Genomic DNA, 19,004 nt, shown 5'->3' with positions numbered 1-19,004 from the left:
TGATTAAATTGTTGTTTGTTTATTGTTCGTTGGTCGAAACAGAATTTGGCAAACAATGCCTTTTCAGTTTTCGCGTGTTCGTTTTCGTTTCGGCTTCTCCACGTCCCATATACATTAGGTTTATTGCACGCTATATATGGCACAGACCAAATTAATTACATTGATGTCACACCTTTAAGAATATGAAATCAATATTTGAACTTATCGGATGAAGGACGACAACATCGATATATAATCAATCCCTCCCAGAAAATTGGACTAAAATTAGTTTTGTGTACTGTTAAAAATATTATCGTGTCTCCGGTAATAAAACTGCACTGCTTAATTAAATTAATTATACGACGTTTTATGACGACATATTCAAAGCAAAATTTTCATATTAACCCCCATCAGGTGCGTTTCAAGTGTTACAAATTATTATTACTTTTTTGTATAATAGATATTCGAATGTCACATACTTTTGCATGCCTTTGATTATCGGTGATAACTGACAATAGCCCCAGATTTAATCTCGGCATGTACACACTTTTTTTTGCAAGATTCGAGCCATCTAATCTTTGATATCATATCATTTCATTGACACCATTGATCACATGTCCGTGTTTCTCAGTTCAAATTCGAATTTCCAAATAGGCGCACGTGAAATAAATCGACTGCGATGTTTAGTGTGATTTTTGGAGTGATTTTTAATGGTAAATTTTATCATTTCAATTTTCGTGGTGATACGTTTACCCGAAATGTTTGTAAATATGTGGTTCAACTGCCAAATGAGTAACGATAAAATACGTCAAGAGATTCTAAATTTAACACCTTTAAATAGGACTTTATTGATACATTTATTATTTAGTTTTTGTGCAAGTTTCTAATAGTGCAATTATATTGTATTTTGACGTATTCATGGATGTTACAGAAACAACAGGTTTGTCAGAAGCATTAGGTTCTCCAAGATTAATTCTTAAAAATCATTCTAGTTTAGTTTGATTGAGTGGTACAATGCAGTCATAATGTTGTTTATTTACATAAAACTTGTAGACAATTACTACGTTATAAAAATAATACATTACAATTTAATGATTAGACTTTTAATTGCATTTGTGTTTTATGGTTACCTATTACAATTTTCCTTCTATTTATAGTAAAAACAACAAACCTAATTACCACCAGTAAAAATAATATTTTAATTTTTAAAATGTTATTTTCAAATATGTTATTTCCGTTTTTAAGATGTAATTATTTTTTCATATGTTAGTAATATTAAGACGACATTTTAATTAAAATTAAATTTTAATTCTGAAGGCTGGTACGAGGAATTTATTTTTCGTTCGTTCATGCTTTTTCGATTAAATAAATGATTTAACTCAATATTTTATTTAATTGAGGCCTCTAATATATTTTTTATTAAAAAAGTCCGTTGAAAAGTAAATAATAAATATAGAATTGTATGTTTTTCAATTACATTATATTACATTAAATATTAAAATTTAATAAAGTCGTTTGACATTGAATTATATTAAAGTCCATGTAATAGGTATTTAAAATATCATCTCTATAAAACAGGTGTTATTATACAAAAAATAGACACACGGAAACAAAAACTCGCCAATCACCAATCGTAAATGTAAGCTGCATTATGGCCTCAAATCCGTTCCCTTGGTTTCAAATCGAGCGAGTGTGAAGGCCAGATAACAACATTATCTAGCTTCGAACCGAAAACTAGAAGTGTTCCGGAAACTGATTTCCACAACCATTACATAAAAACGTATATTTATTCTAAACGAGATAGTATTTAGTTATCTGAACTATCGATTTGTAACAGGCATATAATGAGCGACAATTTTTCAATTAATCTAAGAAAAATGATTTCTTGGTATAAGGTCAAGGTTTGCAGCACCTCTCCATTTCTTTTGTATCCTGTTACGCCTCTCACGGTTCTAATTAACTCCCATCGCATTTAAGAAACCGCATCTTTGATATTACATATATACATTAAATGCGTACAGATTTATTCCAACATTACAATTGCAATTTGTACTTTTTACCATTCTCCAAATGTTGAATCACCTGTTGCGTTGTGACACACTGATATAAAAATATACATATTTTTGCACTTTGAAGCTTGAACTTCACAAATGACTATAAGATGTCTATGTTTTTTATGTGCACGTTTATAAATTATTTTTCCACATGATACAATTACGTACTTATAAATAGAAAATAATGACTATGCCTTATGCAACAATCGAATCTAAATCGGGACTGCACATTTTTTTATAAATATAAATTTTATCATAAAATTGCAGTGGCAATTACATTTTAAAATGGTTGCGGAATTTTTACAATTCTAACAACCTTGTAATACGACATATGTAAAAAATTATGCGACTATGTCTCAACTGCAAGATCAAATTGATCTAGTTATGTAATCAGTCTAGTAATATTTAAAACTAGTTCTGTCCAATCAACATGATTTTTTCACCTAGAATTTAAGTTTTGTCTTATGGTGCTACTTTTTTATGTACTTGACTATAATATTTTATATTGATTTTGAATAAATTATTTATTTTAAAATAGAATCAAGTGCAACTTCGTTAACGTAATCGTAAACTTCAAGGGACACAATATAATTAAAATATATCTCTCTAAATGTTTAAAAGTTGAGGTCAAGGTTAATGTCAAATTTTTATTCAAGGGTATATACCCGCCCCTTTTTACGATTACTATTCCGGACTAGTCCAGATAAATGTGTATTGCCGATAATTTGTACCTTTCTCGTTGTGCAGATATTAATAGACTGTTGTTTAAAGAGATAAGCAATCCCATTAAAATATTTACTTCCCATGTTCAATTCTAACTGGTTATTATTGTTACAGCTATGTCTACAGAAACGGACATTAAGGATGATTCGATACAGGCGCTTCTTAACGATACAGGTAAATATTTTCACAGCACTAATGAATTGCTTGCCAAGATAACAAGATCATATAAAAATGACACATTTTTATAAATTTCACGTAATTGCTAATAGCAACTTGCCATTAAGGGATTTGATTGATGTATATGTTTTTACTGGAAAATTTAAGATGACTACTATTTTTTCAGAAATTGAATTCGTGATTAAATGTAGGCAATCTACATTTTTAATCCCAATTTTATGAGCGTCACGTGCTTTATGTTTCTATAACACTCAGATAGGATTACGTACAATAATTTTATATCTTATTTGGTGATTAATTAATTACACTTGTTAAATTCCATTAGGTAGTTATTTTTTAAAATAATATAAACACAGATATTTTTTTATTTATAGTTTTAATTTTGAACTTCCTTAAAAATTACAGAATCTTCTTAGTTACTATATTTATTTATTATTTATTATCGTTATTTAATTATCACAAATTATTAACATATATAATTCTCGTACAATTATATGATATTCTACTACAATGATGTTATTTTTAATAACACAATAATTTTTGTTTACATGAGATGTTTCATATTAGTTACACGTTTTTGTAGTTGAAGTGAATTGTAAAATCGATTTGTGGTTTATGTATTAATAAAACAACAATTAAAGTGGAATTATTGAATCTCACATTTATTCATTAAAATAAACTTTCTTATATTACTTCCTTCTTTTATGCAACACTTGAACACTTGTAATTTAATCTTTGATGTCAATATTATTGAAACTATTGTCTTTTTAACCTTAGAAATCCTTTACAACCCAACGGTTTCATGGGAAAAACACAGGGTGATAATTTTTCTCATCGATGCTTCCTAGTTAATTAAAAAAAGAATATCTTATTAATGTTATACATTATTAAATTGACCTTCAGATTTGTGTAAGAAGAACAACCACTTAGTTAATCTGCACTTTAATTGAAGCAATTTTCTTATTGAAGATAGCATCAAAACCATTATAACTCTCTATACCTTAATCATCGAATGAAGTCTCCTGTTTGTATCATTTGCTTCTTGTAGTATAATAACAATAACAAAATAAATATTTAAATGATCTTTTTGATATTTTGACTAGTAAATTTGTTATTTAATAATCAGTAAGTCGTTAGACAGATTTTTTTTCAAATTAATTACAAATTAATACCGCTTTTTATGACTTAAAAACTATCAATCAAAAGTATCAATATTTGAGAATATCAGCTATGGACCCACTAATATCTGAAGAAATTATAGTTTTATACCACCAAATAAATTCGAAGATTATCCTGACCAATCAAATTTAAACCCTAAATTAGTATTTTATCACATGATTGACATGAATCATTGTATATTGATAAAAGAAAAAAGAAAAGGTGTATGGTTTTTAAATGTCGATTGAATGTGACGACTCTTTATTCTTTATTAACCAACTCAATTTCGGTACGTGTTAAAAACAAGTTACATTCTATCGATACGTTAAACAATTAATGACGGACAAAAGGAAATCGAATTTGATCGCTTCTTATCTCAACAAACTTTTCCTTGGGCTAGACTGGATGTTATTAATTTTGGTATTAACGCAAATAAAATATAACAAAACCAGATATGTTAGGTTAAGTGTTTTGTGTTGGGGGGGCTTTTAGTTCATCAAAAAGTGCATTAGTGAATGTGTAAAATTTAAACTAAGTGTCAAAAATGTCGACGAATCTACGGTTTAAAAATAGTGAGTAAATTCGAAAGCAACAAATAATTCATAATTATATCAATTTTTGTGCATTTGAAAATAAATTTCTTACGGATAAAAATTACACTATATATGTTCTCCCTAAAATGTCCCAGTGTGTATGTCATTTTTTTAGTGTATTATTCGTTGGAAACTATTTTATTTGCTAACTTATATCAAAACATTTCTCATATTTACATTTAATGGAAACCGCAATTCCTATTGTTTGTTTATATAATTTGCTAAATAGCAATACCCATAATAAATGAACAGGTTATTCGATTTTTCTAAATTTAATCCTGGTGGCTCCATCTAGTGTTTAATAGACTAATTAAAACATCACGATTAGAGCACGACTTTTTGCAATAATAGGACATGTATGCCATCTACAATAAATAATTGAATTTAGTAATGTGGTGGAGATATGAACTAACTCAAGCTACGACATCTGTGAAAGTCTCATAAGTTTGTTAAACGCCGTAAAGAGGGCGTCGCGTTCGTCTACAGTTTCCATTAATAAATTAAAAATTACTTAAATAGATGGAGCTACAAATTGTTAAACGAATTATTTTTTGAATACAAACTGTTATTTGTTAAGCATATTTCTAATGGTAAGACTGCTTTAATTTTAAATTATATGAATAACTGAAATAATTTTTTTACCTGCTTTTATCCTTTGTTTATATATATATATATATATATATATATATATATATATATATATATATATATATAATTAATTAAAACACCGATGCCAAATAAACAGTGTGTCCAATTAAAACATAGGGGCTCATATATTGTACAAATCGTTAGGCACGGGGTCAAGAACATTGAGTCAGGTTCAATTGATCACATGAACGATATATTTTCATATGATCAATTCGAAACTGCGACGTTTGGCATCTACATCGCTACTCCATTGATAATTTAATTGATTCGATGTCTGTCACTATTGTTAATGCACAAAACAATAAGAGTTAAAATTAATTTATTAGTGAGATGATTGTGTTTCTCATGCTACTGTTATCCAATATTAATTTACATATTGATCATTTTGGTCGAATTATATGGTATAGGTGGGAACCCAGCAATTTTCATTTTTTACTTTAATTTAAATTGAATTATTATAAAATATTTTCTTATTTAAAAGTTACTATAAATAGTTCTAATTAACATGAAAAAATATTATTTTAATATGCAAATATATTTATTATATACCCATCGAAAAACGTTTGATCCCACTGAATTTTGAAAGAAACATTTTGTGTGACAGAGATAGTAAAAGTGTTCAACTACGTGCAAATATGCAGACTTTTACTGTCTCTGTCGGGCTCAATATCTCTCTCAAAATGCAGTAGGATCAAACGCTTTTTGATCAGAATAATTGTATTTTAAATAAAATCTAAATCTTTCATTTTATGAAATAGAATTTTATAAAATACCAAGAATTTTATTAGAATATACACGCAAAAGGAAATAATTATGTAAATGTATATGTTTTGATCACTTAAGATAACAAAAATATTAAAAAAGACTTTTATATGATTTAGTCGTTTGTTGTACTCTTTCTTGAAAAGACCTCGTTTCTCAATTAGTAAATATGTAAGTAAATATACATTTAATTAAAAAAATACTTAACGGAAATATTTATATAGGAGTAAAAAACTTCTTCAGGCGAATATTTATTTGCATGAAATAGAAAATAGATACATTGAAAATTGCGTGCATGCAAGTTTCGAATATATGATTTAATCAATCAGGAAGTTAATTAATTCATTATAAATTATATAAATTACTACTTTTACGTGCTGGGTGACCAGAAGGGATTTGTTGAATAACAAAACTAAAACTATACTTTACTATGATTTTGTATTTGAGTTAATGATTCTTCTGACCATTTATGTTAATCCAACACATATTAAGTAGCATCAACAATTTAAAATAAAGACGCCCCTAATCCATTATTTTAAAAAATATCGGCATTAAACAATATGACTAATATTTTTAAAAAAAAATTTTTCCAGAACAAATTAGTTAAGTAGTTCACCTGCTGATTCAACTATCCCAAATATTATTTTTTAACACCGTTATTATTTACCACGATCTTAAATATTTGCACCTTCTACCGCCACAAACTAAGCAATCAGTAAAAATAAATCAAGGCCACATGAATTACTTGCTATTTATAAGAAATATTTATGCAGTATTACAAATTGCTATTTTAAAATATTTTATACATAATTATTTGATATATTAGAAGGAATTATTTACACTTAAAAAGCGAAATGTAAATTTACACAGTTTAGTCCAAACACCTTCGAGTATATTGTAGAGCTAAATTAAACATTTAGAATTATTTTTATTGTTAAATATAAACTGAATAATTTGTGTAACAATTTACATATTTCTAGAATGTGGAGACTTTCTCAATTAAAGGCGTCTAAATTTTACTAAACTTGGATGGAGGAAGAGTCTTGTCAAATGATTACTTATAAATGTGTCAGATGTCCAATTTAAAATCATTGAGAAAGTTACACCGCTATACAGTTTCTCTTAAGGAAGGAAATATATGCCGATTAAATAATAAGCGATTTGTCCAATCAGTATCACAAAATCCCTATTTCATTTATTTATTTATTTCTCTTTTAAAATTATTAATGTAACTAATAACAATGATTTGTTGCAGATTCGGAGCTTTCGAGTCTATCACCTCTAGGTAAGTGATTAAAGTTATCGTCTCATCGATGGAAGTTTTTTTTTTTTTAATTTTCGTAACAAAACGTCGTTTTTACACGTGAACTAACAAATATATTAAATATTATTTTATTACTTGCGTACAAAGTTTGGTAGCAATAAAAATAAAACCTGCATCAACACTCGATACGTGGACACGTGAAATCGTTCAGGGGCAAACCAATGTTTCCGCATTAAATCGATATTACCGTACTATACAATCTAATTATTTATTTATAGTTTGTTTGGTGTTTTATTAATGTCATTGTCAATACTGCCATGGATCATTTGGTGAAGGTGTCATAAATATTAATAAAAAAATTGAAATTTTAATACCATCCTGTCATAAATCCCTTGTTATTTTAATTTATTAATTATTTGTGCAATGTTACAGACGAAACTTCATCAATAAACAATAATTAAATATTTGTAATATATGCAAGTGGACCGGCAATCGAAATCTCCAATTCACTTAGTAACAATAAAGATACCGTGGCAGTTTTCTAGGTGTTGTTAGTTTGCACAATGAAATTATGTAATATTTTTAAACAGTTTATACTTATATTCGTAATTATAACCTACTTGGGCTTTCTAAACTGCGTTCTTTACAATTTTGAAAAAATTGCATGTGGGAGATCTAAATTATTGAAATATTTTAAGCGAAAATCCACAATGAGTATGTATTTTTTTGTAGTGTTGAAATTCAATTAATTTATAATTCATAATATCAAAAATATTATATACTATGCAATTAGATAAAAACTTTTAAATTGTATTTTTATAATCCTGTTTATCTTATCAGAATACTAATAAAATCAATAATTTTGTCTGTTCAAATTACATATATCTATTCCAATTTTTTATATTTCGTTTAATTTAATAAGATCCTTTAAGTCTACTTTCATCTGCAGTGTACAATTTAAACTAGAAATGTGGGATCTGGTTTTGAAAATATTACCGTTCCCATATTTTTGATTGGAACGATCTTCGTTCCGTCGAACACAATACGAACGACGTAACCTTGTAGGGACCAGGTAGCAGCCAGCTCTAAATCAGTCCACAGAGTTTCTATTATGAATGTTAACCCCACCTTGCCGATTCAATATCCATTGTAAAAAATTGATCTGTCGGTTACATAACGTTTTCTGATGTCTGAGCTCCAGTAAATCCCCCTTAATTATAATCACTGTGCCATGAGAATGTTTTTTTTCCAACTTCTTGGAATTTTAAAGCGTATTCACAGTATTACTTTCAATTATTTAAATTGCAGTACCGGGAATTACCAAAAGGCGGTCTTCATTACGTACTTACTTTCGTAATTCGGCACACTTTTCAATGGCGTTTAAATGACATAGAAGAAGGTTAAGTCTATCCTATTAAGTTTTTTAGTTGTAATTTATTCTGGTCACGTGGTTTACCTTTATATTAATAGAAGCGTGGTTGGGGGAAACTTCTGGAACAAAGACACGTAGATAAGCCTGTGCTAAAATCAATATCGATTAACTTCTAAGTAAATTAATAAAACGATGGTTTTAATATAGGATTAATATACTTCACATTATTTATTTATTTTATTTGATAATGAGGTAAAGGTTTTCGCAATTATGTCGTTAATAATTCATGGTAATTATTTTTTTATAAAAATAACGGATTTATTTTAATTATGCAAGGACTCTTATACGTAAGAAAGTGTATAAAAACAGATAATGTTTATTAATGGTTAAGTTAACCTATGGAATTTTAGAATCTGATATTAAATGAGTATATTTTTTAAATTTAAAAAGAGTATGGTTAAAAGAACTTTCTCTACGTGTACTTTGAAACCAACAAAACTGTTTTAAATAAACAAGACTCTGACATTTTAATGTTTCAACTTTAAAATATTATCATTTATATGTGTTTTCACCAAAAAATATTTGTTTGTGGAAATCGATATTAAAAATCTTTAAAATAAAAAAATAATGTCATCTCATAAAATTTATAAATAAATTCTAGTTTATTTATATTTTTAATTGATATTCTGTTTTTATTTTAGAATTGTATTTTGCTTATTTTCTCAATTAATTAAGTTACCGTCATAAATATTTTTCCAATTAAAAATGCCAATTGATCCGCTCGAATGGCGGTTAAGCCAATAGTTTTATCGCATAACCAATTGACGTCACTGCAAAATTATTGTTGCAATTATTCTAAAACAAAAAGTCATAAATTCTAAAATTTTTATAACCGACTAATAACGATTTGTCAATACTTTTAATGTAATGTTATTAGAAAACCATTTAAATGTTAATTTGAGTTAAATTAATTCAAATTTCCATATCTCATTTTTATGGAAAAACAGATAAAACTATACAGTCATTGCATGCATTTCGTTATAGGTATCCCATGATGTCGATAATTTACGTTTTAAAATTATTATCCGTATTCCTTTCAAAGAGAAAAAATGTTAATATTAAGATTAATTAAAATGGAAGAACTGGAAATAAGTGACATAATACCCAATTCTTAATCACAACAAAAAAATATTAAAATATGACATTTATTGTCATTGACAATCTTCTTAGGCGCCATTAACAAGTAGTCTGCACTAATACAAACATACATTTGACCTTTCAAAGATGTAGACGAAATTTAATTTACATATAGTATGTAATTAATTTAAAGGATAATTTTAAACACATTTTTATTGAAGGTTATCCACAGAAAATTTACAAACAAACTTATTAAATCTTGAAATTTTCTAAAGTACGAGTACCACACGTGCACGGTGCATGCAATCGATGTTCGCAACCGAAATAAACCATCCACACACCATCATTCCGATTGTTTATAGAAAGGCCAAAAAATCGATACCCGTGAAATTTCCTTAACCTACATGCGGCCGAAACGAAATTTTGGGCAAGGCGAGCCTGTGTCAACTTTTGCAATTTCTGATTGCCGGTTTATGTTCCTAAATTGCCTTTCACTCGCGGCGCCAAAATTCTTCAGGCCTGCGACACATCATCTTGAAATATTTGCGGACACTTTAAGTTTGGTCGGTGTCAATAAGCATTTGTTTGATAAATGATAAAAGTTACATCAATATAAACGGTTTTTCGGTATAGATAGAATTGGTTGTTCGTTGTTAGATGTATCGATCAACAGCATATAGATCATAATAACTTTAGGTACACAATAGTCACCAGTATAGTCAACATACTGACAATATTTTGTAAGGAGAAAAATTCTTTGGTTTCTTGGAACTAACAAATAGACACCTCAGTTTTGAACTTCTCTTTAGAATTTGCTAGGAAAAAAGTAGGACAATGACAAAAATAAATAAAAGACGCATGAAAAAATACCTGGATTATGGTATTGCCTTTTCTATTGACTAGACAAGCTCATTTTTAATATTTCTTTAACACTTAGTCAATTTGTGAGACGTAGATACTTATATAGATTGTTTGGCTTCTTGGTAGATATTCAATAGTAAAATATCAGACGCAGTACTGCATCACCAAGTTTACCAGCTTCAGCACATTGTCCACCACTTAAAAGCAATTTTTTGTCGCATGTAAGAATACCACTAAGGGCTCATTTGCATTACCTGCAAGTATGAAATTGTAATAGTCAAACGCCTAATTTTATCCTCACTTAATTTATATGAAATCCATTATTCAAGCATTTTGATGAAATTCAGTGAACGAAGCCTCTTTCTTATTGTTGTTCCATCACATGGCCAATTTCATAAACATCCACTAGGATTTTCGATGAAATATTACTTATTTATTGGTTGGTGCGTCATCATCTTCATCTTCAATTCATTCATTGCCATTTTTAACCATAGGAAACTGAACATGTGTGTCTTCATATCAGTACAGTATCTTCTCCTAAATATAATATAGGACAAATTAAAAGCATAGATAAGAAGACCTCAAGAAAGTTTGAAATAATATAGTAATAGTAGTTGTACAATATATTATTGACTACTCCTCATTTAAATACTGCGAAGAACGACTTAGTTAATTGACTAGAAAAATACGTTGCAGACTAAACAATTTAAATTCGTATTGATCCTGTTTTCAATTATACCTAATTATTTCTGTCAAGCTTGAATTGAAGTGTATTAACTGAAATGGATTATATAACTGTCATTTACTCAAAACTGCTAATTTAAATAGATAACATATGCCGTTAAATTGTTATAATCATGGGGATTAAATACAATTGGACATTGTACAACTGGAATGTCGTGAGGCGACATCTTACCTGATCCCAATAAGCCTTGTCCTAATTATCTAAACATATATAAACACAGATTGGTGTGCGAACGCAATAATTGAATTAAAATTATGTACACCTTAGACCTGCATTTTACTGTCTACAAATTATTTTGCAACCGACACGGTTGGAATTACTTCCAGAGACTCTCTGAGAGATATGTAATTTCATCATTAACCAGAACCTTGAGCTGACGAACATGCTAAAGGTAGTCTTTTTCCGTTCCTATTATTTTAAATAAAATGATTATTTGATATCTGCAAATGAAACCGTCGTAGTGCTTGTACTTGTAATAATTACAAACTGATACATGACGTATCAACATTTATTTTTTTAGATTAATTTTGTCTATTTTTGTAATTGTAATTATTGTAATTGGGTTTTCAAATAGAAATAACTACGCCAATTTATAGGAAATAAATAAGCCGCCTTGTACTTTTCTGTTTCCAACAAATCCTGTTCGTAAAACTAGTATTTAAATTAATCCCTGCATCGCCATTAAATTCAACAAAAATGTTTAAATGGAGTAACTGTACACTTTACACTCATAAACATAAACAGACTGTATTTATAATAATTACATAGGCATTTTTAATGTTACATGTAAGGTACCTTAACATTACGTATGACCAGAATGTGAAGTTCTTACACGTGTCGCTTTTCTGCTAAATAGACTGAATTTTATTTTTACCTCTAGAAAACGCCACATATATTTTTAAATAATTATTTTGTTTTTACGTCCACTTTAGATAATTCGTACTTATAAATGAAGCGTTAAAATCCTTGTAAACATACTTTTGAAGTAAAAATACTTCTGGAGTAACCATGTGACTATCTATTATGGGATTGTTGTAGTAAATAACAAATAGCAAAAGAAAAAAATTTATTTATTTTAGTACTTACTGGTTTTGTCAATTCGCAAGTTGTTGGGATTTAATTAGTGTTTGTGTAATAATTAATGTTCTTAAACAAGATAATATTCTTTTCACAAGTTTTTCATTATTAAGGTATTGATCTAAAATTAAATTGGATAGATAATTTCCCCTCTTTTATAAACATATTCATTATTGACTTAAGTGTGATACTATGTATTAATGATACAATTAATATAAATAAAACTAAAATAAAAATTTAAATAATTGTTATTATACAGTTAATCTGTTTCTAATAATTATAAATTTATAGTTTCTGATCAGACATATTAGTATGACGTTTTGTATTAATAACAATAGTATAAATAAAAATGGAAAGTTTTAAATAATTATTGTTATTATATAGTTAATCTATTTCATATAAATATGTATTATTTTATCAGATTTTATTGAGGTGGTAAAATAAAAATATAAATTAATGAAATTTATGATAATATTTAAAATAAGTACTATCATAAAATAAATCTTTAAACTTAAAGTAACAAATTGAATATATTGTTCTAAATATTGAAAAATGTATCAAATCTAATATTACTTATCAGTTTAATCAAACTTTCATTTATTATTATTATTCTGATAAAATAATACATAATGATAAATTTTTTATTATTAAGCATTAAAGTGCCATTAAATAGTCATGTTAAATAAGTGTTATTAACACTTCACCATATTCAGGTTATCTAATTTTTTTGCCTTAAATTTGTATCGTTTGTACAAGTAACAGTGTCCAAAAATCTATTTATACTTCCTAGTTGCCTCGAATAAATCTTCATACCCACTAAGTGGAAATCTCTCACATGTGTGAGTGGAGTCCAACCACGCAAATAGAAATCTATTCAAACAATACTCACGGACAAAAGGTAACCGTCAACTTGCGAGACCGCAACAATATTCATATTAAAATGAGGAAGCCGATCCGATTTCAATGCGACTTTCCAGTTTCCTTCCGATTAGTTTCTAAAAATACACATCATATTTCAACCGTAATTGAAAAACACGCTCAACCGCCGGTGATGTATGACCGCAGTCTTTTTCGCGAAGGTTTTAATCAGTTTGTCGTGTTGGCTTGGCTTTCACTGCTTTTTGCCAGGCACCGAGCTTTTGACGTTGATTAGTCAGCCACTCGGGGCAACAAGGAGAAAGGAAATAAATTCAGCGAGAGGATTGTGATTATACAATTAATTTGAACGATTTCTGAACTGTTAAGTGTTGCAGTAATTTAATAATTATGCTAGAAATAATAGGAAAATATTAATAAAGTTGTGTTAAGTTACTTAAAATTTAGAAAATTATGAATATTGATTTATGGATATTGAATTAATAATTATGAAAATTTATATTTTTAATAAAATCTAATTACTGAAAATAGTTAATTTTAGATTTTGATCATTGGTATTAAAATGTTGAACATCTCGTTTATTACGACGATTAAAGTAAATAAATTTATTTTATTCCGTTCAAAAAATAAAATCAATGACTATTTATTTGTAAGATTAAATGAAAATATATTTTCATATTTATAATATTAATTGACTGGTAATTATAAATAATAGCGAGAAGAGTCTTATCAAACAATTAATTTGAACGAATTCTGAATTATTAAATTTTACAGTAATTTAAGTACATGATTAAAATAAATAAAATATATATTTTATTGTGGAACAGTGTTTCATTGCACATAAAATGTATTAATATATTTTTATTTTGGCTTACAAATAAAATAAATATCTTAATTTATTTGTAAATAAGATCAAATAAAAATATTTTTCATTTTTATAATATTAATTAAATAAACAAAAAATTCAGTGATATAATTCTGATTATACTATACATAATATATTATAAAAGTTCAAAAATATAAATATTAAAGAAATTATTAATTTGAAAAATAATGATCATTGGAATTATGTATATTAAAATTAATAACTACGAAAATTTTATTTTTAAGAAAGTTTAATTACCAAGAAATATTATTATTCAATTTGATTTATGGTTAATTTTAAACTAAAATTAACAATAAAGTGGTGTATCAAAGTTTTAATTAAAACCATGTGAATAAAATAAATAAACTAAATATTTCATTTGAGAAACTGCATTCAATTTTCATTGCACATAAAACATATTAAAATAATTAAAATATTGGTTTATAATATTAATTGAATGCTAAATATTACAGATTTTAACTGCTAATCTTTCAAACAACATTTTAGTGGGTCATTAAAGTAATCAATGATAAACTTTAAAATGTTGATTTAAATTTCTCGTTCTCGTTTCTTTTTTATTACTTATTGTTTTATATTAATGTTATTATTCAAATGTGTCAAAATAGTATAATAAAGTTATTAATGTCATATCACTTCTAAAACACCGCTAAATTTTCATTGTACGTAAATATTTACGCATTTATGTATGCATTGTATGAATTGTTATTGTATTCCCCCATTTTTATTTTGTTTCCAGTTTATGTGAAAAATATCTGCCTGCGTTTGTCAACAAAATAAGCCAACTATTCTTAGAAAAAATTCTAATGGACACAAATATTTTTACAGTTTTACAGGCTAGAAAACAAATACCCTATTTATCAGTTTGCGTGTTTCTTGACTCACTCAATTAAACAAGCAACAAAGTAAATATTATTGTCCACTTTCTCATCCATTACACAATCGGGATGGTTCTATTTGCAGGTTTGGGGAAGACGTCAATAAATTAGGTCACAAATGTGTTTGTGCAGCGCCCAAAAAGACATGACGATCGCATTGACGTCATATGGCGGAGGATTGCATGATAAATCCGAAAATATCGTACTCGAAATATTCGTAAATATTCCCCGGCCAAGAAGCTTTGCCAAAAGAGCCGCCCCATAAAATTCGGGCATGAGAGGTGTCACGAGTTTTTCGCGTTTTAATATTTTTCATTTGCGACAAGTAAATTTGTTTGTCTTGTCGGCTGTTGCCAAAACGTTTTCCTATTTGATTTCGTCGTTGGCCCGCCGTTTATTTGTTTAAATAAAATTCCTTCGATTGTTTGTCTGGAATAGGGCTTGCTAAATATAGTCTGGCTTGATAAAAATATACCTTTGCCGTTGTGTCGGTGATTCACCACAATTTTTATCATTTTGTTCGTTACGTTTTGATCTGGAAAATTACTGTTACGTTACAAATATCGCAGCAGTTTCGTCAACAAAAGCAGCCCGAATGTAAATATTTTCAATCGTTCACACTTCCCAAATTAGAAGACTTGTAGGGATTTTTTAGTGTACGTCGGAGTGCATATGCTATTTTAAAGTTGAATAACAAACTATGTGCCATGTGAACAAAAGTGCTAATGACAAGTAGGTTTACTAGTAGGTGATGGACGTAAATTATTAGAGCTTACTAGCTCAAGTATAAACTTTTAGGTTACTCAGGCATTCCTTGAATTTTTCGTTGTCGAAATGTTATTTATCTGTTTACGTTCTTTAACTAATATTTTATTTTTGTGTTTGAGGCAATTATATATTATAATTTTAAAAATTTTAGATATCATACAAGAAATGTGTTTTTTCCTTTTTTTTACTTTACTTACATTATATGCTTTTAATCATCGAAATAATATATTTTACGTAAACAACAACAACAACAACAACAACAACAACCATACATAATTAATTGAATTTTAAATAATATTATTTTTTTCTGATCAAAGTAACTGTTTCTGGTTTTATTTTATTAACGTGTTATTAAGAATCAATCACCAGCGAGAATTCCTTCCTTGTTTTTGAATGCTTTCAACTTGACACAACCAAGCACATAATTATTACCAGTATCAATTATTATCGCACTGCGTTCCAGTGTTTAATGAACATTTCCTCCAGTGTAAGTTTTTTGTATTGTTTACAACAAACAACATTCCAGAAAAATAGATGGTTTAAGGACAAATCTAAATGTTCAACAGTCCAGCCAAAAAAAAACTGTCTGACAGATTTGTTATTTTCAGTCGCACTACGTTAATAGGAAAAATAGTAATGTTCTTGACGTACCCGAACAATAATTCTAGAAACACGTAAATACATCGTGTTTTCAACATATTAAAATGTTTTGTAAGAGTATTATTCGAATAAATTCGGATGGATAAATTAAGTAATTCGATAGTCAAAACAGTTATTTTCAACAATGCAAAGTGAAAACATAATGCCCGTCAAGAAATACCTTGAAAACGGACGGTATTGATTATTTACAAAAAAAAAAAAACCTTGGGGGATCGATTGTTTAGTGACGCAATTACTCCAACCCCCATTTTACATTTGCTTCTGGCGTCACTCCAATGACGTGAGCTTGGAAAGGTGAAAAGGTTGCTTGAAATAATCCAAGGCATTCATCATTGATAGTGATCAATAAAGTCGGTGTTTTAAGATAAATAATGAATTATAAATATACATTTATGCATGTAATCTATTTGTAAATCAATCATATTCAGGTCTTAAGTTAATAACTTATTGATAGCAAACTAAGTACCGCAATTATAACGTGCACAATTTAAAATAATACCGTAATATGCCACATTGAACTAATTGTAGCGTTGTGCTCCCGTTTGTTGGTAAATAAGTCCAATTAAGTCCAATTTCACGAATTAAAAAGTTATATCCATTAAGAGCAATGAGCAATGTTATATTAATCACGATCCGAATGCACTGACTCTATTTGATATAAAAAAATATATAATTGACGTTGTCGTCCAAACTACCATTGTGTTTTTGATAAAAGGATTTTGCTGCACATTGTCTAGACACGGTTTGTACGTTGTTAGTTGGTTGGATAAATATTTATTTTCCGGTTGCTGGAGAAATATTAATTGCGATTTGTGATATAGACTAGCTGTTGGAATTGTCACTTACCACGCCTGAACACCTAGCTTATTGCACCTACTTACATGGACATGGATAGCAAGGATACGTTTACTGTGTACATAGCACTTATATTATTAATCCTTAATAAATATATTAAACGCAACGTGTCATTGTAAAGGTGTTTAAAGTACGATTTTTGTTAAAATGTGTTTTGTCACTAATCAAATATAGCAAAACAAAACATGAGGATTCATTTTAATATGTGCCAAGCAAAATCAGACTCACTCCTCCGAATTTCTAATCAAAATTATGGATGGGATATTTATATGAATTAAGCAAATTTAAACGGATACTACGCATTAAAATAAAATGGTTAATAGTGCGAGGACCACCACATCAAATGGGTCTAAAATTGTAACAATGTGTGTGCCAAATGTTTTATCCTGGCGCCTAAATATGCGGATTGTTTAGCGAAAACCGTTACAGTTCGAATATAAAAGACATTTGTCAATGCGAATAAAAATGTTTTAAATATGCTTTCACATGACGTCTGTTCTGGTAACTCTCCAAACATGAACGCAATAAGTTAGGTGTAATGGTGACGTTCTGCGAACTTTTAATAAACATTTTTAATTGTTGGAGGTGAATTCTAGAACAATTACGTACGTAAACAAGCAACCAAGAAGTACTTGGAACCAATTTCAATGGTAGTGATTTCGTAACGTTTGATTTTTATTTGGAAACTCCGACCTTAAGGATTACAAAATTAATATAGATATTTGAATACTTATAAATAGCAATGAAAAGTTATAAATAGCTGTCAATGGCGTGGACCATACAATATTTAACAGCAAATGCTATAGCCATTTTATTGCGTTTTGTATTCATTTTGTACGTCAAAATGCGTCGAAGGTAATTGATAATTATCCTTGAGTGTCGACAAGGAACAATTTTTACATGGTACATTAGTAGGAGTGGCAATTTTTATTAAAAGTTGGATGCATCTACTAGTAATAAACAGTAAAGGAATTGAATTAAGTGTGTCAAGAGTGATATTTAATTATTTTTACACATTGTGCGTAAGCAAATTGGTCGCGAAAGTGACACTGCAGATTTCTGGGTGGTTTATCGGGCCATTTGCTACAATCTTTTACGAAATACCAGACAAATAACCAATAGGTTAAACGATGTGACCTTTTCGTAACTGCATCTTCAACAAACAGCACGAATCAGACCCTCCCCGAAGCTAGCAACTGATATTGGTATTGCATCAACAGTCTCTGATAATACAATAATGAAATAGTGGGTCACTTAGGTCAGGAAAAACAATTATTTGCTGAAATTTATAATTGGTATTCATCTGAAAAATAAAGTCTTTATCTTTTGTTTATTTTTATAACACCGTTTGTTCAGAAAATAATTATTAACACTATAGTAATTTACCTTTATCTACTCTTTAATTTCTGTTTTATGTCTTCGACTATGTTTCTATTTATCTAAGTTTTTCTGAATTTTAAAATATTACAATAGAAAATATAGAATACGCTTCCAACTAGCTGCAATTAATTTCATTTAGAATCTGTACTCAAAA

At 28.2% G+C, this 19,004-nt stretch overlaps 1 protein-coding gene across 3 annotated transcripts in view; it reads left to right on the top strand.

Moving 5' to 3' along the window:
- Nucleotides 1–19,004, top strand: part of LOC109594870 (uncharacterized) — a 93,364-nt gene that overhangs the window by 48,791 nt on the left and 25,569 nt on the right. For all 3 annotated transcript variants that reach the window (XM_020010120.2, XM_020010122.2, XM_020010121.2), the window contains exons 2-3: nt 2,871–2,930; nt 7,350–7,379. In XM_020010120.2, coding sequence (XP_019865679.1) covers nt 2,871–2,930; nt 7,350–7,379 — 90 coding nt within the window. The remainder of the gene's footprint in view (nt 1–2,870; nt 2,931–7,349; nt 7,380–19,004) is intronic.

This window comes from Aethina tumida, chromosome 3 (genome assembly GCF_024364675.1).
Source record: "Aethina tumida isolate Nest 87 chromosome 3, icAetTumi1.1, whole genome shotgun sequence".
NCBI lineage: Eukaryota > Metazoa > Arthropoda > Insecta > Coleoptera > Nitidulidae > Aethina > Aethina tumida.
The sequence above is the reverse complement of the archived record's forward strand: the minus strand, read 5'-3'. Positions and strand labels throughout refer to the sequence as shown.